The sequence below is a fragment of the Giraffa tippelskirchi genome, chromosome 2 (genome assembly GCF_054371585.1).
Source record: "Giraffa tippelskirchi isolate mGirTip1 chromosome 2, T2T-mGirTip1v1.2.pri, whole genome shotgun sequence".
Classification (NCBI taxonomy): domain Eukaryota; kingdom Metazoa; phylum Chordata; class Mammalia; order Artiodactyla; family Giraffidae; genus Giraffa; species Giraffa tippelskirchi.
In genome coordinates, this window is record NC_137276.1 from 61,594,917 (window position 1) to 61,617,495 (window position 22,579).

A 22,579-nucleotide genomic window follows, 5' to 3' on the forward strand; every position below is an offset into this window, starting at 1 on the left:
AGCATTTTGTTGTTGTTGTTATTTTACGTTTTTTCCCCTGAACTTTGTGGCCACCTGGCATGTGGGATCTTAGTTCCCTGACCGGGAATCAAACCTTCGCCCCCTGCAGTAGAAGCGTGGAGTCTTAACTGCTGGACTGCCAGGACAGTCCCTTATTTTACTTTTTACTATGGAGGCTTTGGAACATCCATGAAGGTAGAAGGAATGGTATACTAGAGCCCCCCAACCCCATCACCCAGCCTCAACAGGTATCAGCTCATGACCAATCTTGTTTCCTCTCTACTTCTCCTATTTGCCTCTCCCACACCACTAACTGGAAGTGAATACAGACATCTTATCATTTCACATCCTCAGGTGCTTGTCACTTCCTGCCAGGCTCCCAAGCTAGGGCTCATCCCCGCTCTCAGCTGAGGCTTCAATTCAGTTAGTGCACAGCAAAGCTGGGGTTCAAACCCATTTCTATCAGACCCAGAGCCCTAGCACTTCACCTACCCTGTGCTGGGGAATCCCCCAAAGTCCTGGGGCTACTGATCTCTCTCTCTCCCTGGGGTGAACCCAGGGCTCACCCAGGGGCTGTCCGGGCTGTAGGAAGACTCTTGAGCCCCTGCTGAAGCCGTAGCACTGTGGGTCACTCACAGCACCAAGGGTGTCCTGAGAGGGAGAACAGCTGAAAGCCACACGGTACAGTGTGAAGAGCACAAGTCTGGGGTCAGGCCGGTCTAAAACTGAACTTTTAGCTCCACCTACCCCTGGCTCAACTCTATGACTCAATTTATTTGAGCCTCAGTTGTCTCCTCTGTAAAGTGGGGATGAAAGTGTTAGTTGCCCAGTCATGTCTGACTCTGCAACGCCATGGACTGTAGCCCGGCAGGCTCGTCTCTGTCCATGGGATTTTCCATTCAAGAATACTGGAGTGGTTTGCCATTTCCTTCTCCAGGGGATCTTCCCAACCCAGGGATCGAATCTGGGTTTCCTGCATTGCAGGCAGATTCTTTACCATCTGAGCTACCAACTGATGCCAACTTTATAGGGTTGTTGTGAGGCGCAAATAAAATAATTAATGTGAAAATTCCCAATCTTCTGTCTGGCCCATATTGGCTTTTAGTAAAGACAGACTTCTTTCCTTCTTCTCTTCCCAAAGTATAGTTTCATTATGATCAGCCCCCTTGCTCAAGAACTAACTGTGGCTCCTTGTGGTTCACTGGTTCAAATTCTCACTCTACTATCTGCCCATCTGGCTATGGTTCATCTTCTGACCTGGCCTCTCTTTGCCTGTTCTACCTTGTGTCTCACCAGTCTTCACAGCCCAGACCCTCTGCCAGCCAGCTAGCCCCCCAGCCCCTTTGATGATAGTGCTCATCATACACTACTTCCCTGGAATGCCTTCCTCCCTCCCCATCCTTCCAAACTTTCTCAAGACCCATCTCTTCCAGGAAGGCCTCCAGGTTTCCCCCTGACCACACACTGATCTTTCCCTCAGCACTTAATGTAATGGCAGAGGGTGGATGAATAAAGGCCACCAGACTAGGGATGAGGACCCTTGGGTTTGACTGGTGCCTCTTCATGGTTGTATGACCATGGACAAGTCACTTATGGCCTCTGTGAAACTAGTCTCCCAAACTGATATTTGTCTATGCACATTTACCAACAGTAATAATTTAATAAGCAGCATACATTGCATGTCTACTTCCAGGCACTCATCTAGTGCTATTACTACTACTATCCTCCTTTTACAAGTAAGGAGACTGAGGATTAGAGAGAAGTCACATGTCTGCTCCAGCACTGGGGTCCTTAACCACTGTACTGCAGCGTGCTAATTCCTGGGCCTGGAATCTTTGTCCTCGGCCTTCTTTTCCTAATTGCCAGTAACTCAAAACTCCTATTTCAAATCTCAGGCAGTGTCATCTCCTCTAGGAAGTCCCCGAGGTCCTTCCACTGATTCAGTACCCTTCTCTTTGCTCCTGTAGCACCTGTCCATCCCATCATACTTTCTTTACATTTTGCTCCCAGCCTGAATTCTGAGGCACTGGAGAGGAGGGACTGTCTCCTCTTCCCGTTTCTAGTAGTGCCAGCTGGCTTGGTACCTGGAACCTAGTTGCTGCTGCTGCTAAGTCGCTTCAGTCGTGTCCGACTCTGTGCGGCTCCATAGACGGCAGCCCACCAGGCTCCGCCGTCCCTGGGATTCTCCAGGCAAGAATACTGGAGTGGGTTGCCATTTCCTTCTCCAATGCATGAAAGGGAAAAGTGAAAGTGAAGTCGCTCAGTCGTGTCCGACTCTTAGCGACCCCATGGACTGTAGCCTACCAGGCTCCTCCATCCATGGGATTTTCCAGGCAAGAGTACTGGAGTGGGCTGCCATTGCCTTCTCCGTGGAACCTAGTAGATGCTCAATAAATGTTAGAGGGAAGGAAGGAAAGTGAAGGAAAGAAGAGAGAGAGGGAGAGGAAGACAGAGGAAAACAAAAAGACAGAATGGAAGAAAGATGCAAAAGAATTGGGCTCACTTGGGCAGGATGACTCTTCCAAAGAGAGGAGGAGAAGCAGCAGCAGTGGGCTGGGGAAAATTTTGATGTCTTTGCCCATGGCACAAAATGAGGCCCTGCAAGTTTCCACACATCAGTTAGAAACTGCATTTGCTGACAGTAATGAACACCCTTAAAGAGTGGCTTGAAGGAGATAAATGTTCTCTTCTCTCAGTCTGGAGGTGGATGGTCCAAGCTAAGAATGGCCCTCAGTCATCAGGGACCCAGGGTCCTCTGCCTTCCTCAATGCCAGCTCAATCAGGAGGACTTCATCCTCACGTGGTCTCTGAGTTCAAGATGGCTGCTGGAGCTCAGCCACTATCACCTTATTACAGTCAGCTGGAAGGAGGAGTGAGAAGAGGTAAAAAGGGTCCACTCCTTTTAAATGGGTCTTTCTGGAATCCACAGACAACTCCTCAGCTTATACCCCATTAGGAAGAACCTAGTCATGTGGCCATGCTTAGCTGCAAAGGAGCTGGGGAACCTAATGTTAGCTGGGCACACTGCTGCCTCAAATAAAGTCAGTGTTCTGATACTCAAGGAGCAAAAGGGGTGGGAACTGGGACAGGACATTAGCAGACTCCCCTGCAATCCACAGATGGGTTAACCTAGAACTGGAATCAGGAGAGAGCTTTCTTGGTGGTGGCCTTCCAGGGGGTCACTGTTTGATGACTTGCTTCTTTAAACCACAGATCCTTATTGATAAAGTGGTCAGGGGTGGTACTTATAAGCCCTCATAAGTTTTAATTCTTGTTCCCTCTAGGTGTTTGGAGTTGTATACTGCAATGATTTAGAGTGGGATTTGTCAGAAAGTAATTTTTATTCCTATAAAGATCTTCAGTTAGAAACCTGTTCATTTTGGTCCTGCACCCCACACACAATACCAAGCTAAGAAGGAGGGATCGTATTTGTTAAAAAAAAAAAAAAAAGAAGAAGAAACAAGGAAAACAAAAATCCCACGGCGTGAGAGGGAGTAGCATTGTAAACTTACCCGCCACCTCCTTCCACGTTATTTGCAAAAACAGTCTCCAACTCAAAGCAGAGGCAGTCCAGTACTCATGCAACTTTGCACTAACTTTACCTTAAATAATTATAGTGTAACTACAGAAATGTAAAAGAAACAAGACACAACCAAACAAACGTTATTGCTGAATCACAGTGACACCCAAGTGAGTTCTAATCATGCCTCCATACATCCAAACAGCAGTGGCCTTTGGGACAGGGTCCTGGGGAGTGAGGCAGCAGCGGGGCAGGCGTTGGGGGGTGGCGGCAGAGTAGGGAAGGCAAGAGGAGACTCCTAGGGCTGGAAAGGATAAGGAAAAAGCAGGAACAGGGATCTGTGCATGTGAGCAGATTGGTTGCCCTGTTGCTGGAAGCTTCCTCAGCCTTAGGTCTCAAAAAGGCAGACATTTCAGGGTTCTGGGCTGACTTTGCATGTCTCTCTCTGTCTCTGCCATTTTTCTTTCACATGCTTCATAAACATTTCTCCCCAACATTCTCCAGGGGTGATTCCTGTGGTATGGGATTTCTATACCCTCCACATCACTAGTTCTTAAGTCCTTTGTGGGTTGAGGGAAGGATGCAGAAACCACAACCTTTTTTGAAAATTCAATAAAAGCAATGGCCCCTCTTTATAGAAATAAGTACACATACCCAACATTGGAAAAATAATTTCAGGGGGCTCATGGACCTGCAGATTTTCAATCCTTGATCTTAAAGGAAATCCAAGATTTATATATATATATATATATATATATATATATATATATATATATATAAAGCATGCCCTTGAGGGACTCTGGGCTTTCCTTTCTAAATTTTTCTCACCAAGGCTACGTTCCAACTACTCTGTGGTGATTAACTATAACAACTTATGTCAACCTACCACAGGCCAGTGTTAACCTTTGCAACCTTCACAAAAATTCTATGAAGTGGGCACGATCATTGGCCCCACTTTATGGTGAGGAAACTGAGGCACAGAGAGGTTAAGTGACTTGCCCAAGACCACACAGCCAGGAAGTGGCAGAGCTGAGATTGTGTTACAGGCTGTTAGACTCCAGGGTCATTAGTTTCACGCTGTTCCCCACTGTGCGATGGGCTTTACTTCTCTGTACGCTGAAGCCACATAAACTTGCCTAACCCTAATGCAGGTATCAGGCCCCACCCAGCAGCATGCCAGAATTGACTCATACTGGCTCACAAGAGCCAGCTGTGCACATCTCTTCCCAACTCCTGGTTCTGTGGTGTTATGTTGATAGCTTGAAATTGGCCATGGTGGGAATATTTACACCATAGCAATTCACAGACACTGTAAGTGAAGGCTTTTTTTCCAAGAGAGCTGATTATTAAGCATTTATTAGCACATCACTGGACCCACATATTCTAGTCCCACTCCAACAGCTGCAACCTGAACATCCAACCACTCAGACCCCGAGTCCGAGGGAAGCAAGGATCCTCCTTGCAGTCAGTGAGGAGGATTTGGATGGGGTCTGCTTCCCCCAGGCTTAGTGCAGGGGATATTTAGGGGGAATGCAGCCTCCTCTCTGACCCCAGAGTAGGCAGGCTATCTTCCAGTTGCCCTTCCCTGTCCTAGAACCTGGGACTGGTCACCTGGAGTCCAGATCCTTTACAGCATCTGGCAGCCCACCTGATATGGCAGGTGGGGGGCAGTGCTTGGCTGCCCAGAAACTTCAGTGGCCTTCCCAGCTCAGTACCCCTGCCACTGGACCCTTAGCGACTAACATCAGCCAGATCTGGTTTAACCCTTTCCCTTTGGGGAGAGCCACAGGCAGCTGAACCCTTCCTCCAGCCTCATTAGAAACCAGTCCTTCTCCCTCTCCGCTACCTTCTGGGAGCATCTAGCAAACTGCCCAGCTGTGACCAAGACAGTTGTGACAATGTGCACTCTCTAACTCTGGTCCATAGAGAAACCCCATCCAACAGCAAGGATTCCATGGGCCAGGCATAGGGTGGAGCCTTCCCTGGTGCCCTCTCACCAAGCAGAGTCTCAGGCCACAGGAAAGAAATGGATTATTATGATTATTATCGTTTAGTGAGCATTTTCCTCGTGCGAAGAGCTTTATATTTCTTTATATTATATTTTTTTAATCCCTACAAGATCCCTAGGAGATAGTGCTATATTAATCCCCTGTTAGAAAACTGAGATTCAGAAAGGTTAGGTAACATGCCTGAAGTCACACAGCCAACAAGTGGTGAGCAAAAATTCAAGGCCAGAGCTGTCTCATTCCAAAGCCCATGTGCCTTAAAACCTGTGTACTTCAACTGACAGGTTCTGCTTCCCTCCCCAGCCCCCAGAGAAATGTGGGAAGGGCAGCTCCTCTGGCCTCCCTTGGGGTTCCCTGGGGACATCCCCAAGGGGAGAGGAAAGACAACCTTGGTCACCTGTAGCAAAACCACTGCCCAGTCCAAGGTGTGGTCCACCAGACATAGAAAGCGAGTATTCACTGGCAAGCATGTCAGGAGTCCCTGCTGCATACACAGCCTTCTCTTATGCATGGAGGCAGTGGGAAGATGACTAGGATACACCAGGTCTGCCTTCAGATAACTTACTGTCCAGTCTAGTGATTCACAGAAAATATTGCTGCCTTAAGGTGAGCTGTGACGAGGGCTATCTCACTGGAGGCATGAGGTTAATTTCTACAGGAGGATGCAGAAATCTTCAGGGAAGAAGCAGCACTTGATCTGGGTTTGGACAATGACTAGGTGTTTAATGGGTGGAAAATGGGGGATCTTGGGAATAGGGAGAACGGATGAGCGAGATCAAAGGCATGGAGGCAGGACTGCCCGTAAGGGTGTTTGGCAGGGATGTGGTGGTAGCAAGGGGAGTGGGTGGGAACATGGTGGGAACAGATGGTGTCCTGTCCTTCAGTAAGCAATGGGGAGACATCAGACGTCTTTGAGCAGAGGAGTACCATTATGGGATAGAACAATGAGACTGGAGATAAAGAGACTAAGACAGGAGAAGGTGGTTCAGACAGGAGAAGGTGAGAGATGAAAGCCGAGGGGCGGCTGCAGGACATGCAAAGCCAGGACCATCCCAGGGGATGGCAAGGAGGTAGGATGGACTGGACTTGGTGAAGGGCAGGGGTTGGAAAGGAGAGAGGAAAGGCACATATGATCCTGAGGTCTTAGCCTATAGTATTGGGCTACACTGCTGTAAAAAAAAGAAGAAGAAGAAGAAAGAAAGAAAACCCCTTCCCCAAATACAATGACTTAAATCAGATGGAAGTTTCTCTCGGGCCTCTGTCATCTATGCTCGTGAGGCTGCTCTGCTCCGTGATGTCATTCAGGGGCCCAAGTGCCTTCCATCTTGGTGTTCCTTCATCCCCTTAGGATGCTGTGCTCACTGGTGTGATTAGATATGGGTGCTATTCCTACTCGGGAAGGGGAGAGCGGGGAGGTCTGGGGCAAGTAGTGTCCTTCTGAACAAGTGAGGAAGATGTTGCTCATAGTCACCTGGCCAGCTGCAAAGGGAGGCTGTGAAATGTTATTTCTGCCCTGTGACCATGTTCAAGGAAGAAGGGGAGAACAGACCTGGGGTCGGAGGGCTAACCAGGACTCACCACGTCTGGGTACCTGGAAAAAATCCAAGGGGCAGCAGGCTTTGGCAGAGAATACACAGTGTAGATTTTGTGTAGGTTGTTTCTCATGCCTGCAGGGGGTGGAAATATAAGTTTGTGAGTAGTTAGCAGAAGAGAGAGCTGAAATCTGAATTGCAAGGGAAGATGAAGAAAATTGGACTAAGCATGGAGCCTGCGACTCTTGAGGAAGTCCTGTGAGGAATAGTCTTTTTGCCAATAGTATTGGGTTAGCCAAAAATTTGTTCGGGGCTTTCCGTAAAATGTTACAAAAACCCCAAACAAATATTTTGGCCAACCCAATAGCTGCTTTTTTTTTTCCTTTTTAATTTTTTTTAAAATTTAAGTGTAGTTGATGTTTAATATTATATTAGTTTCAGGTGTACTACATTTTGATTCATGGTTTTATAGACTATACTCCATTTAAAGTTATTACAAAATAATGTCTATATTTCCCTGTGCTCTATAACATACCCTTGTTGCTTATTTATTTTATCTATAGTAATTGTGTCTCTTAATCCCATGCCTTTATCTCACCCCTTCGAACTTCCCTCTCCTCAGGGGTAACCACTAGTTTATTCTTTGTATCTGTGAGTCTGTTTCTGTTTTGTCATATACATTCATTTTATTTTTTTAAGACTTCACATATAAGTAATAACATAGAGTATTTGTCTTTGACTTATTTCACTAAGCAACATACTCTCTAAGTCCACCCACATTGTTGCAAATGGCATAATTTCATTCTTTTGGGGGCTGAGTAATATTTCATTGTGTATATGTACCATCTTCATCCATTCGCCTGTTGATAAGCACTTAGGATGCTTCCATATCTTTAGCCAATAGTATTTTCCAAAGGTGGCAGCCATATATCCCATCCCATGTATTTTTCTTACGCTATGAAGTTGACACTCCTCCTTAAAGTGGTGGGGCTCGAGTTTCCTCCCCTTGAACCTGAGCAGGCCTGTAATGAGAGCAGAAGTGATACTGTGTGAACCTGGGCAGGTCTGTAATGAGAGCAGAAGTGATACTGTGTGACTGAGGCTGTCAGGACAGGCGATACCGCTTCCTCTAGGGATGCTCATCCTGGGGGCTCTGTGCTGTGAAGAAACTAAATGTCCACATGGACAGACTACATGTAGGTGTTGTGGCAGCAGCCCAGCTGAGGTCTCAGCCCACAGGAGCATCAACTGCCAGCATGGAGTGATGAGACTCAGGCGATTCCAGCCCCCAGCCTCCAGGCCACCTCAGGTGATCCTGACTGGAGTAGAGACAAGTCTTCCCCACAAAGCTCCACTCAAGTTGCCGATTCATGAGCCAAATAAATGTTATTGTTTTAGGCCACTAAATTTTGGAGTGTTTTTCTTGTAACAATATGTAGCTGATACAGGTTAGACTCCCTTTTCCCACCCTAGGAGACTACCCCAAATCTCACAGAAATGGGATGACCCTGGGTGGACCTTGCCCATCCTCATACTTCTCCATTTGTCTCCTGCTTGACCCTTCTCCTGCCGTGACATGTCTGCTTAGCCCCCAGCTTGCTGCTTTGACCAGCCTCGGGACGTCCAGCATGGCTGCCTCTCTGGCCCCTTTAGGATGGGTCCCACTGTCTTCCCTACAAAGGACACTCCCAGGCTGCACCCTTTCTCTCTCCATCCCCAGAGGGCCAAGAGGACAGTCGGGGGCAGAGAAATGGTAGGGGAGCAGGAGGTCTTCAAACACAAGGGATGGGAAAGTCGCTGTGTTCCCTTTAATGTATTTACTTCCCTTTAGAATATCTGCATAAGGAACAAATGTCGAACTTGGAGAGACAGAGGGATGAGGGTCACAGGGGAAACCTCTGTGGCTAAGAGTTAGACCCAGGGAATCAGGGATAAGAAGGTCATTAGAAGCACCACATTCTCGGGGGCTGAGAGACCTCAGGGGGGACTTGGCTCCAGAGCCAGGATCCCCAACTAGGCAGCAGTGGCTGGGTAGGGCTTGGTAAGGAGGTGAGCATGGTTTCATAGCCAGAGCGTTATTGGAGTACCTTGTGAAATGCTCACCACAATCAAGTTAGTTAACACATTCATCAGCTCACATAGTAACTATGCCTATGTGTGTGTCCTTACGTTTTCTTTTAGGAGTTTTATGGCAACATAAAGTCTTACATTTAAGTCTTTAGTTAATTTTTGCATATGTGTAAGATAAGAGCATGTTGATTTCTTGGGCGTTTATCCCTGTGCCTGGCATCAAATTCTGCACATCCCACATCTGTGGCCAGAATCTGTTTTCTATGCACCTGGAGGGTTCAGTACTAGCACTAACTCCTGACAGGCCAAAGGTCCAGCCATTGATCAAGTAGCTGAAATGCTGATTGATTGATAGATCAATTAAACACTTGACAGACTGCCAAATCAACGAATGACAGACAGGTGGCAGCCAGGTTGTCTGAGGACTATGTTCGAACCTTATGTATCTTTATCTCAACCAACACTTAGTACAGAGTCTGGCTCAGAATAAATGCTTAATAAATGGCAGCCGTAGCAGTCATACGTCTCATCTAGCTGCAAAAGAGGCTTGGAAATGCATTTTGTTAAAGTCAATTATACATTAGGGTTCTAGGACAGGACAAAAGGAGAATGGAGACTGGAGGGCCATATGGCCTCTGCTGTAAGGGGACAGTGATGAGCTCTGGTTAAGGGATGCAGGCATCTGAGGACCACATCTCAAGTTCAGAAGTGAATCTGCATGGAGCTTTGGAATGGGACCACCTCTTCTGCAGAACTTTCAGAGGTTCACAATCTTTCCTTTCGACCCATAGCATCCTAGGGAGGTACTCAGCCAAAAGCAGAGAGGTTATCTGTGCCCACTGAAATGATTGCTTTTATTCCCAAAGACCTGACCTTCAGAAAGTATAGTTTTACATTTTTTGTGACGGCTCATCACAAAATCTGACAAAAGTTCCTATTTAAGACCTGACCTCAGCACTCCTGATTACTGTTGATCCTAATTAATTGCAGACAGCACCCATTCAAGGTCACAGGCTTCAATTTAGGAGTAAGAAGCGAAAGTCCTGAAAAGTCTCCGCCCTTGCCCCAGTGGCCTCATTCTGAACCAAAGGTGACATCGGCCTACAGGCACTGTGCCAAGCTCCAGGGACCTGTCACCTGGGTTCAAATTCCACCTCTGCTCTGACCAGCTCTGTGACCTCAGGCACGTTGTTTAACCTCCCACAGAGGCTCAGTCTCTTCATCTAACATGGGATGAGAATAATAATCCCAACCTCACAGAGTGGTCTCTGTGGTGAGAATAGGACCTGGCATTTACTAAGAACTCAAAAAAATCTTTGGTGTTATTAGAAATGGTGTTATTAGAAATACAGTCATTCCAGCCTGTTTTCTGCCTCCCCAGCTTCTTGAGGGGTAATGGGCTCTGTCTTTTCCATTTCACGTGCCCCCTCCTTCTCCTACATGCACAGAGTAGAGAATCCCGCTGCCAGGTCACTCTGCATGCAGAGTTGGCGTGAACAGGTCTGTGATTTACATGCTTCCCTTCTGACCCAGGTGCTCTCCACTCTTCCCTCTGCTTCAGCACACCCCACCCCAAGGTGCTGAGGTGGCCAGGGCTCTGCTGTGGGTACATGGTACACAGGCCCACCCTGTCCACTTTGAAGAAGCATGGCAGGGTTGAGAATCTAACGCACAGACTTCCCCACACACACACCTTGCATCCAGGTCACCCCTCTCCCAGAGCAAAGGATAATAGGGTGAAAATGAAATTTGCTTAGGAGCATCCCTCTGATTCGTTGAGCGTCACTTTTCTGTGTATTTATGGTAATCGCCCCTGCAACAAAAAACAGTAACTTCACTGTCTAAATGATAAGCTAATTTGTTACAGCTAATTACTCAAGGACTTCCTTAATCTCAATTAAAAGATCCAAGAGGATTTCTGCCCCCTCTCATTCCAGTGTTCCTGAAGATCCCCCTAATGTATTCTGGATCACAGATTATTGGGGAGCCACAAATGGTCTGTGCTGGGCAGAACTGCTAAAATCCATCCCAGCAACGGGAAGCAGTGATTTATTGTGACATGGAATGTGGGACATTTCCCCAGCTTTTGTGATTGTGGTAATGAAGCTGTAAACCAAATAGCATGAAATGAGGCAAGGCCTTACAATTTAATCAGCTCGTAAACAGATCTACTGCATCAAGCAAATGACATTATTATCCATCCGAAGTAAATCATGCTAATCTCGGGAGATAAAATCAACATCGTTAATGGTCACATGTCATATTCATCAACACTAAACCATCCCCTTTGACAGATTAATCCTAACTACAGCTCCCAGGATGTATGGTAATAGGGCTTGTAGCATGCATTTCACTCCGCGCCAGGCTAACCAGCACTCTTAGGCTGCTATTACAAATAATTTTTTTATTGATTTACATATTTTAAAATGCATTTAAGGTGAGGCACCATTAAAAACCCTGTCACCCACCCATATTTCTTCCCTCCATTCCCAGATTTTATTAATAGGAACGGGAAGACAAATGCAGTAAGCCTTATAAATACTTTGTTTAGGACACTGTTAGGGGTAATTAAGATAGGGATTGGGGTTCTTTTTGTCGGGGGGTGGGGACAGGTGAGGAGCAATGGGGGTGATGGGAACCCCCCTCTGGTGGTTCAGGGATAAAGGGAAATTGAAGCTCCCTTTGCTTCCTGTTTTCCCCAGAGGTGCCAGGAAGAAGGGAGATAAATTCTTACCCAAGTCTGCTCCCAGAGCCTTCCCTCTCCCCCCTTCTCTCACATCCTACCTCTACCCCGTCAACGCAGCCTTATGGTATGTGCATCTGTGCCGGCGTCTCGGTCATTGTATCCTGCCTGCTGACTCCAGACGCCACATGTGTTTATTTATCACGAGGCTGACCCAGGATGAATGCTCCTGGAAAAGTGTCCACTATTCAAAATGTCACTTCCCCTCAACAGGCTGTGCATTATATTGACGGGTGTACTTTCAGAGGCCCCTGAATGACAAGGATGGATGGAGGGCTGCCACAGCAGCTGGCACTGCTGCCCGGGCTGAGTGAGTGAGTCGGTGAGTGAATGAGTGAGTGGGTGAGTGGGAGAGTGAGTGAGTGGGTGACCAATACCCTCCCCATGACAGGAGATACAACATAGAGACTTTCACGGCTGCATCTCTCAGAAGCAAGCAGATAGCACCCCACCCCCTTCTCCCAGCCAACCTTCCAATGGGCCCTTCTGAAGGGCTTCCTGTTCACCAGGAGTGGGTGGAGAGCAGGAAGAGGGATTGTCCTCTCTCTGAGAGAAGAGAAAAGGGGTCCGAGGACCACCACTTCTGGCCACATAGACTTTGCATTGCACACAATGGCATTCCTGAGAATTATTCAGTGCAGCAACCCTGAGGTCACCATTGAGTCAGGCCCACATCAGCCTGGAGGGAAATATAGGAAGCAGATGGATCTGAGAGGAAAATGTCCCAGAATTGAGTTACTAAACCCAACTGAAGCACTTCTCCTGATGCACTGAAAGTGTCCCACTCGGCTTGAGTGGACTGAGGTAAGCCTCAGACATGTCCGGATCCCTCAAAGCAGGCTTCGCACAGCCTTCCTCCCAACATGATTTCTTTCAGAGGTGGTGTTGACTGTGCTGACAGATGCAGCTCAACCCTGAACCACCCCCAACCCAGGGCTGTTTTATAAAATTGTATCTATCAATCAGACCAACTAATAACATGGGGCTGAGTATAAATTAACTTCAGGGCTTAGGTGGCACCAAGCTCAAGTGGTTGGAACCCACTGAGCTATAAGAATCTCTAAAGATTTTGTGTCTGGGGTTTTCCATGACCCTTACTGAGAACAGAGAAGGTGCCTGCTCTGCTTACTGGGGGCCAGGAGGTTAAGAAAAGGCCTTTCCCTCAGCTGCTTGGGTGGAGTTAGTCAGCTGAGAGCAGCGGTTGGTAAACCTTAGTGTGAGTCAAAAGCATCTAGGGGCAAATTGGTACAACCACTATACAGAATAGTATGGAGGATCCTTGAAAGAAAAAAACTAAAAATAGAACTACCATGTGATCCAACAATCCCAATCCTGGGCATATATCCAGAGAAAATGTTAATTTGAAAAGGTACATCCACCCCTAAGTTCATAGCAGCACTATTTACAGTAGCCAAGACATGGACACAACCTAAATGTCCATCAAGAGAAGAACAGATAAAGGTGTGGTGCGTACATACAATGGAATATTACTTGGCCACAAAAAAAGAATGAAATAATGCCATTTTCAGCAACATGGATGGATCTAGAGACTATCATGCTAAAGTGAAGTCAGTCAGACAAGAGAAAGATCACATGACATCACTCATACATAGAATCTAATTTTGAAAAATGATACAAATGAACTTATTTACAAAGTAGAAAATAAGTTCTGTTTTATAAATATAGATAATGAAAACAAGCTTATGTTTACCAAAGAGGAAACATGGGCTAGGGGGAAGGATAAACTAGGGGCTTGGGATCAACATACACACTATGGGATTAACATATATAAATGTATATATATGTATGTAGTATATATATTATATATATATATATATATACACATATATAGAAAACAGATAACTAACAAGGACCTGCTATACAGCACAGGGAACTCTACTCAATATTCTTTGATAATCTTTATGGGGAAAGAATCTGAAAAAGAATGAATATATGTATATGTATAACTGAATCAATTTGCTGTACACCTGAACTCACACAAAATTGTAAATCAACCATAATCCAATAAAATTAAAAAGAAGCACCACCTGGGGGCTTTTTAAAACACAGATTGCTGGCCTCTGCCTCCTGAGTTTCTTATTCAGTAAGTCCAAGGTTAGGTCAAAGAATTTGTATTTCTAGCAAGTTCTCAGGTGGTACTGATGTTGCTGGTCCTGGGACCACACTTTGAAAACCAGGGTTTGTGGGCAGGAACACCCACACCAGGGACAGGCAGAGGAAGAGATGTTGGTGAGGAGCACTGGATAGCCGGGTACAGGTTACAAGCCCAGAGGTGGATCATGGCCAGGGAGCTGGGGTCATAAACAGGAAGTGAGGTTAGGAGTGGAACTTCCACGTCTCTGAGGGCCTTCCTATTCCAAGTCTCTGTGACTCTGAAAGTACAAGTAAGCAAAGCGGGCCTGACAAGCCAGAGTTCAGAACCACAGAAGTTAAGACCAAAGGCAGCAAGTGTGCTGGAGACCAGAGCTGAATTTTAGCTCAGGACCCAACTTGCTGTGTTGCCTGCAATCCATCCCTTTACACCTCTCTGGTCTTTGCCTCTCTTGCCTCCTCTGTGAAGAGGGAGTGATGCACTAGATTTCCTCCCAAATCTCTTCTGTGTCTGATAGGTGTGAGCCAGGACATTGTTTACCAAAGAAAACTCAGTGGAACCCCACTCTCTTTGAAAAATGCATTTTGTGGTCAGATGAGTATGGAAACGTTTTCAAAATATAAGCCCCCTCTTGGATTTATAATTTATATTGACATATTAAAGACTCTTAAGAGTCCAGAAGTCAGGAAACAAGTTTTACTTTATTTAATCCAGCATTTCTCAAGTTTGTTTGACCACAAAACTCTTTTTCCCATTTAACACCTATTAGCATCCATAACACATATTAGCGCTGGGGTTCTACAGAACACACTTTGGGAAACACTGGCCAATGCCAAGGGCTGAGATAAGAGGCAGATGAATATATCAGCATCTTTTCCCCTGTGACCAAAGGCACAGCTACTGCCCCTCGGCTCCCAGCACCTTGATGCATTGGCATAACCAGCAAACATTCACTGAGCATCTGCTATCTGCTAGGGACTAAGGTGGACACTCAGCTAATAGACAGGTGGCTCCTGCCCTCAACACACTCTCAGGCAGGTGCAGCAGGGGAGAGCCTGGGTCCTGCTTTGGCCTGGCAAGAAACCGTAGAGATTCTAGCTAAGCTTGGCTCTTTTGTCCCTCATTTCCCATGGGCTGACACTGAGTTACCACTGCTTTCACTAGTAGGTTTGCTGTCTTCAGTCTCAAGTGCTTGTAAACACATTCATTCATTCATTTAACAAAACTATACTGAGCACTTATAGAATGCCAGATACTGTCATGGGCTATAGTAGAGAATGAAACCGGCAAAACGCCCTGTCCTCATGGAGTCTACATTCTAATAAAGATAAGCAATGAATTAATAAAATACAAGGCATGTCAGATGGTAACAAGTGCCAAAGTGGAGAGGGGAGAGGCAATGCTAAGGGAGTTTTGCTATTTTAAATGGGGTCGGGGATGTAAGGAAAGGTCTTACTGACTTTATGTAAGAACCTGAAGGTGTGAGAGACTGAGCCAGGTGGAAGAGCGTTCAAGCGAGAGGGAGTGGCATGTGCAAAGGCCTTGGAGTGGGAATATGCCTAGTGTGTTTGACACATAGCTAGGAGACAAACATGGCTGGAGAAAGTAAGAGAGGATGAAGAGCAGAAAAGGGTCAGAATGATGATAGGGCCAGCGTGCTAGACCCTAAGTGGGATGGAAAGCCTTTTGAGCAGAGAACATGACACACTATGACTTGTCTTTTCAAAATAACTTAACATGCATACAATGTATGCAAAGTCTCTGCAGAGTGCCAAAGAAAGTGATATCAGGTCATGAAGCTATAGGTTCCTGGTGAGGGTCCTGTGGTCCTTCTGCTGATGGCCACACCTGTCCTGGTATGAAAGAGTGGGATGGGTATAGGGACAGAGGGAGGAATGTACGGAGATGGGCAGGAAGCTCTGAAAGCCAACCTTTCCACATATGTATAATATTTCTACTTTGTGCCAAGCACTGTTAGAGACCCATTTACTTAGGTCCTCTAAATGAACTCTGAATTAACCCTGTGAGGTGGGAAATTCCTATCCTTGTTTTGCATTTGAGAAACTTGTGAGTCAGAGGAATAACTGGCTGGCCAAGTCACACAGTTCACCAGTGGCAGAACCCAGGGCTCCCAAATTCTCTCATCCCAGTGCTCTTCCCTCAACCTCCCACTGTCTGCTGATATGGAATGGTGTTTGGAGCCCCCTCGCTTTCCAAGGAAGCACTTTCCAGACAGGTAAGTGACCACAGCCCTTAGTGCTGACCCCAGATATCCTATAGGGACAAAGTCTGCAAGGCGAGTATCTTAGATTGGAAATAGATGCTGAGATGATGGAGAGCTGCACATAGCAGGTTTATGGGGAAGTGCCACCTGTAAGGAAACTAGGAAGACAGGACTGGGATGAAGGGAAAGCTGACATCAAATGTGACTGCAACAGAGACCTCAGCCCCTAAACACAGCAGAATGGTCCAGGGGTGCCTGGGGATGCCTGTGGGGCACCTGATCCAAGCTAGGCCAATCACAGATGGCTCCGGGAGCAAGGGTTAGAGAATCAAGAGAGAAGTCAGTCTGGCTCTGGGTGTTTAATCAAAGCATGAAACCTGGAAGCAGCCATGTTCAGCCAACCAGAAAGAGGAACAAGAAAAGATGTTTGACAGTGAGAGAAAAGACTAAAGCAGTTGCCTAGAGAGAGAAGAGGGAGCTACCCTCTCCTGAAGCCCTGCAGGACTCCAGGACTTTCCTGATGCCCCTCCCAGCCCTTAGACAGAGGCTGTGGACCAGGGTGTTGATTCATCTTCTCTGAGAGGAAGCTCTGAGCTCCCTGGAGGCTGTCTCTGCTCCACCAGTGGTGGCCTCGATCCTCCCAGCATCCTCCCCTCTAATCCTCCCGTTTCCCCATTTTCTACTCTTGAGAGTAAGATGGTCTCTCTGATCATTATTTTTCCTTTCCCTGGGTCTTTGTCCCTAAGTCTTTGAAAGCCAAAAGCAAGGATGAGCCTTTTTTTTTTTCTCTTTCTGCTGCCCCATCTCTTCCCTGGGCACCCAGTATAGAACAGGCTACCTTGAAAAGAGAGGGAGTCAGGGAGAGACAAAGAGAAGGAAATAGCCAGAATTGTTAAAAATTAAGTAACAGTTCAAATATATTATTTTACCATGAAACAACAATAATTTTTAAATGTGTTGTTTTTTTTTTTTTTTTTTCAGAACCACACCAGCCTTATGGATTTTGCCATAAGCTCCAACCCAGGTAAGCATCAGTGATCTGAGAGGCCAGAGTGGGGATCATTCATCTTGTGTGCCAGAACAGACAGCCACTGTTTCCTTGAGAAAAATTCTTATCTTTCTTACAGGTTCTCTTCTGGCTCACTGCCCAACAGAAGTAGGGTAGCCATTCATTCAGGTAAGTCTTGATTAGGTTTCTTAATTTTCATAAAAGGTAGTCAATCTGACAACCCCCCAGGTCGACTTAAAATGTTGCTTTTTAAATTATTATTATTATAATAACTTAAAAATATATAAACACTGGTATTTCCCTAGTGGTTCAGTGGTTAAGAATATGCCTGCCAATTCAGGGGACATGGGTTTGATCCCTAGTCCAGGAAGATCCCCACATACTGTGGGGCAACTAAGCCTGAGAGCCACAACTACTGAAGCCCGTGTCCCAGAGCCTGTGCTCTGCACCAAGAGAAGCCACTGCAGTGAGAAGCCTATGCACCACAACAAAGACCCAGTGCAGCCAAAAAAAAAAAAATAAAATAAAAAGAAATATCTATTATAAGAATGTTACAGAAAGGATTAACTTGAAAGTGAAAGTCTTCTATAATCCTAGCTCCCCAAGATAACCACTTTTAGACATATGATCTACATTTACCCAGATTTTCTATTCCCATCTTACTTTTTCAGTAATACTGATCTGCTTCATTCTTCTTAACAAAATTGCATTGTTTTCTTGACTTTTAAAAAATTATTTTTAAAACCCCCAAGTAATACATAATGATAGTAAGTAAAAAATTATAATTCAAAAAGATGCACGCACCCCAATGTTCACTGCACCATTATATACAATAACCAAGACATGGATGCAACCTAAATGTCCATTGACAGAGGAATGGATAAAGAAGAGGTGGTACATATAAACAATGGAATATTATTCAGCCTAGATCAACCTGTATCAACTTAGGGGGTGGGATGGGGAGGGAGATGGGAGGGAGGTTCAAAAGGGAGGAGATACATGTGTACTGATGGCTGATTCATGTTGAGTTTGACAGGAAACAATAAAATTCTGTAAAGCAACTATCCTCCAATAAAAAATAAATAAAAAAAAAGAAGAAGTGGTACATATAAACAATGGAATATTATTCAGCCATTAAAAAGAACAAAATAATGTCATTTGCAGCAACATGGATGAACCTTGAGATTATGATACTAATTGAAGTAAGTCAGACAGAGGAAGACAAATATCAATTAATATTTTTAATAACATATAAGGAAAGAGAATCTGAAAAAGAATATGTATACAAAGTGTGTATATATATATATATATATATATATATATATATATATATATATATACATATGTTTAATTGAATCTTTGTGCTATACACCTTAAACTAACACAACACTGTAAATCAACTATACTTAAAAAAAAAAAAAAAAAGAAGGTGCTAAAGGAAAAAAAGCAGAGCTGCTATAAAGAAACACTATTGATGGAGAGTAATTTGGGGATAAGTGTATATATTAATCCCTAATTCCTAATTTATCCCCATCCCCTCCCCAGTTCAGTTCAGTTCAGTCGTTCAGTCATGTCCGACTCTTTGCGACCCCATGAACTGCAGCACGCCAGGCCTCTCTGTCCATCACCAACTCCCGGAGTCTACCCAAACCCATGTCCATCGAGTCGGTGATGCCATCCAACCATCTCATCCTCTGTCGTCCCCTTCTCCTCCCGCCCCCAATCCTACCCAGCATTAGGGTCTTTTCCAATGAGTCAACCCTTTGCATGAAGTGCCCAAAGTATTGGAGTTTCAGCTTCAACATCAGACCTTCCAATGAACACCCAGGATTGATCTCTTTTAAGATGGATTGATTGGATCTCCTTGCAGTCCAAGGGACTCTCAAGAGTCTTCTCCAACACCACAGTTCAAAAGCATCAGTTCTTCGGCACTCAGCTTTCTTCACCATCCAACTCTCACATCCATACATGACCACTGGAAAAACCATAGCCTTGACTAGACGTACTTTTGTTGGCAAAGTAATGTCTCTGCTTTTAAATATGCTATCTAGGTTGGCCATAACCTTGCTTCCAAGGAGTAAGCGTCTTTTAATTTCATGGCTGCAATCACCATCAGCAGTGATTTTGGAGCCCCAAAAAATAAAGTCTGACACTGTTTCCACTGTTTCCTCATCTATTTCCCATGGAGTGATGGGACCAGATGCCATGATCTTAGTTTTCTGAATGTTGAGCTTTAAGCCAACATTTTCACTCTCCTCCTTCACCTTCATCAAGAGGCTCTTCAGTTCTTCTTCACTCTCTGCCATAAGAGTGGTGTCATCTGCATATCTGAGGTTATTGATATTTCTCCTGGAAATCTTGATTCCAGCTTGTGTTTCTTCCAGCCCAGCGTTTCTCATGATGTACTCTGCATATAAGTTAAATAAGCAGGGTGACAATATACAGCCTTGACGTACTCCCTTTCCTATTTGGAACCAGTCTGTTGTTCCATGTCTAGTTCTAACTGTTGCTTCCTGACCTGCATACAGGTTTCTCAAGAGACAGGTCAGATGGTCTGGTATTCCCATCTCTTTCAGAATTTTCCACAGTTTATTGTGATCCACACAGTCAAAGGCTTTGGCATAGTCAATAAAGCAGAAATAGATGTTTTTCTGGAACTCTCTTGCTTTTTCGATGATCCAGCGGATATTGGCAATTTGATCTCTGGTTCCTCTGCCTTTTCTAAAACCAGCTTGAACATCTGGAAGTTCACGGTTCACGTATTGCTGAAGCCTGGTTTGGAGAATTTTGAGCATTACTTTACTAGCATGTGAGATGAGTGCAATTGTGTAGTAGTTTGAGCATTCTTTGGCATTGCCTTTCTTTGGGATTGGAACGAAAACTGACCTTTTCCAGTCCTGTGGCCACTGCTGAGTTTTCCAAATTTGCTGGCATATCGAGTGCAGCACTTTCGCAGCATCACCTTTGAGGATTTGAAATAGCTCAACTGGAATTCCATCACCTCCACTAGCTTTGTTCGTAGTGATGCTTTCTAAGGCCCACTTGACTTCACATTCCAGGATGTCTGGCTCTAGGTGAGTGATCACACCATCGTGATTATCTGGGTCGTGAAGATCTTTTTTGTACAGTTCTTCTGTGTATTCTTGCCACTTCTTCTTAATATCTTCTGCTCCCCACTTTCCGCTAATTTGTTTTCTATGTCTGTGGGTCTATTTTTGTTTTGTAAATAAGTTCATTTGTATCATTTTTTAAAATTAGATTCCACATATGAGTGTGTCATATATTTGAGGCTGGGGTTAGTCCCTGCATTCCTGTAGTACCTACGTCTTATCCCTGAATAAAGCCAGCCAATAGTGAACTGCACATTTAATCCTCATCTCCTGGATCTCCCAGAGAGGCGACTTCACCAGATTATGTCCCCAGTTTCCAATGCAGGGGTCTTCACAAGCCTTGCCCCTGCCTCAACCACCAGGATGCCATGAGGATATCGACCACTGCATGACCCACGCAAGATCCATGCAAACAAATGTCTTGTTTCTTCTAAGGAGCTGGTTCACTTTTGCTTTAAGGATCGCTTGACATTGATAATTAATCGTGTTTCTTATTTCCCATTTTTGCTCTGGTGTCCAGGAAGCCCAGATCTCAATTTTAGTAATTACATAAAACTTGGTATGCATACCCACTTGCCATTTTTCCCCCCTCTCATCCATGTAGTCTCTTACATTTCTCCTAGCCCTTTAATTTTAAAGATCTGATTTTTAATTTTTGAACTTCTTTTTCTCTTTTGCAGAGGTTTATTTTTGTTAGTACCCTGGAAAGTCACCTCATTTTTTTTTTTAATTGCAGAATGAACCAGAGCATTAGAAAAATAATTTTGGAAGATGCTTTTTTCTAACATACCCCTTTCTGCTCAAATGCCTGCTTTTCCCTGCTGTGTAGATGTGGAGAGGTTTGGAGGGTGCCATGGAGACCACAAAAGTGAGGTGAGGCAGCTTGTGGCTTGAAAGTAGAGATTTGTAGCCCAAATGCATAGGCTCACAGTTCACTACTGGGCTGTCTGGGTTCCCTTGAAATGAGATGTGGGGGTCTGCTAGGTTGCTCAGCAGGATTTCCAAGTCTCAGAACTGCCTCTTGTCCTAGTGGCATCAGCCTGGAAAGCGACAGGGCAACTTGGGACTTGCAATGCTTCCAGAGTCACACTCCAGAAGGACCTGGGGTCTCCCACTAGTAAGGCAGAGAGACAGCAGTGCCTAGAACCCAGGGGATTAGATGCCATCCCGTCTCCTCACATAAGGAATGGCCATAATAAAATAATAACTGCAAACAGTAGGTGACCCAGTTCGAACAAAGAGGCTGAGGATCGATGCTCCACAGCCACTGCCTGCTTTGTGGGTTCCTTTTACTACAACATTATATATTATATGCAAATCACAGCACAAACTTAAGGCTGCTTTTCATGTCAAGCGGCCTCTTTGAGCCTATATGTTATATTTTGCAGATCTCGGACAGTAACATTTTTCTTTTTAGTGCGAAGTTGCTCAAGGTTCATCTGAGACTCTTTCAAATTGCTGCTTTCAGAGAAATAACAATGTAAAATGACACGATGATGTATGGCCCCGTACGGCCCACTGGGACCGCGGCAGGCGCAAACGCCACGGAACCTCTGGGAATGAAGCAGTCTCTGGAGCACCATTGTGCAATTGTCCTAACCGGATCATTTTTAATTAGTTGCAATTAATTTCAAGTGACAGCGTCCTGCACTATCAAGTCAGAGAGGCTCCAGTGCGTGGGTGGGGTTATTAGGAACAGACGGCTGGTGAGAGGGAAGCCAGAAGGAGGTCTCACTATAGAGCTTTTACCTCCAACAAGATTCCCCAGATTGAGAATGGAGGGATGATCATTTCCTGAGCAGAGGGAGGGACGTCTTCCTAATGATGCAAATGTTCTGATGCTTTCTGGCCCGTGTGGGGGCCCTGCTAGGTGGACATTTATTACTCCCTGCACACACAGGCAAGCGTGTTCTGGTGATTATCTCACTTCGGTAACCCCAAGTCGTTCAGCCAGATAACCTCTGCCTTAGTGCAGCAGGAGCAGACTCTGAGATGAAGCTTTGGGCGAGTAGCTTATTTGGGAGGTGACCCCAGGAGTAGGAAAGTGAATCAGGAAAGGGAAGAAAAGGATAAGGGGTGTGTTATGAAGCAAGTTAGTCCTGTGGGTACCTGGAGCTCACTCCCACTGGGGACATTCTTGGGGAAAACCTATAACTATATCTCAGAGCTGTTCCCATCCATGGGCTGGAGGAGCTAGGATATTTATACAATGATCCTGTTGGTCACTGGTGGAGGGCTGCTTCTGAGCTGCT

General features: G+C 45.4%; 1 protein-coding gene and 1 long non-coding RNA gene across 3 annotated transcripts in view; one reads left to right on the top strand and one right to left on the bottom strand.

Annotated features, from left to right (window-relative positions):
- LOC145536135 (uncharacterized) overlaps positions 1 to 22,579 on the top strand; it is a 73,960-nt gene that overhangs the window by 25,280 nt on the left and 26,101 nt on the right. The window contains exons 3-5 of one of the 2 annotated variants that reach the window (XR_014075665.1): positions 17,190 to 17,232; positions 17,336 to 17,385; positions 21,064 to 21,200. Coding sequence is in view for 1 of the 2 variants with exons in the window: in XM_081564820.1 (XP_081420946.1) it covers positions 17,190 to 17,232; positions 17,336 to 17,385 (93 nt within the window). In the remaining variant the exon portion in view is untranslated. The remainder of the gene's footprint in view (positions 1 to 17,189; positions 17,233 to 17,335; positions 17,386 to 21,063; positions 21,201 to 22,579) is intronic. The other variant, XM_081564820.1, reaches the window with a different exon arrangement.
- LOC145536153 (uncharacterized) overlaps positions 7,719 to 22,579 on the bottom strand; it is a 116,951-nt gene continuing 102,090 nt past the window's right edge. Inside the window, exon 3 of the long non-coding RNA XR_014075670.1 lies at positions 7,719 to 8,080. This is a non-coding gene — a long non-coding RNA (uncharacterized LOC145536153). The remainder of the gene's footprint in view (positions 8,081 to 22,579) is intronic.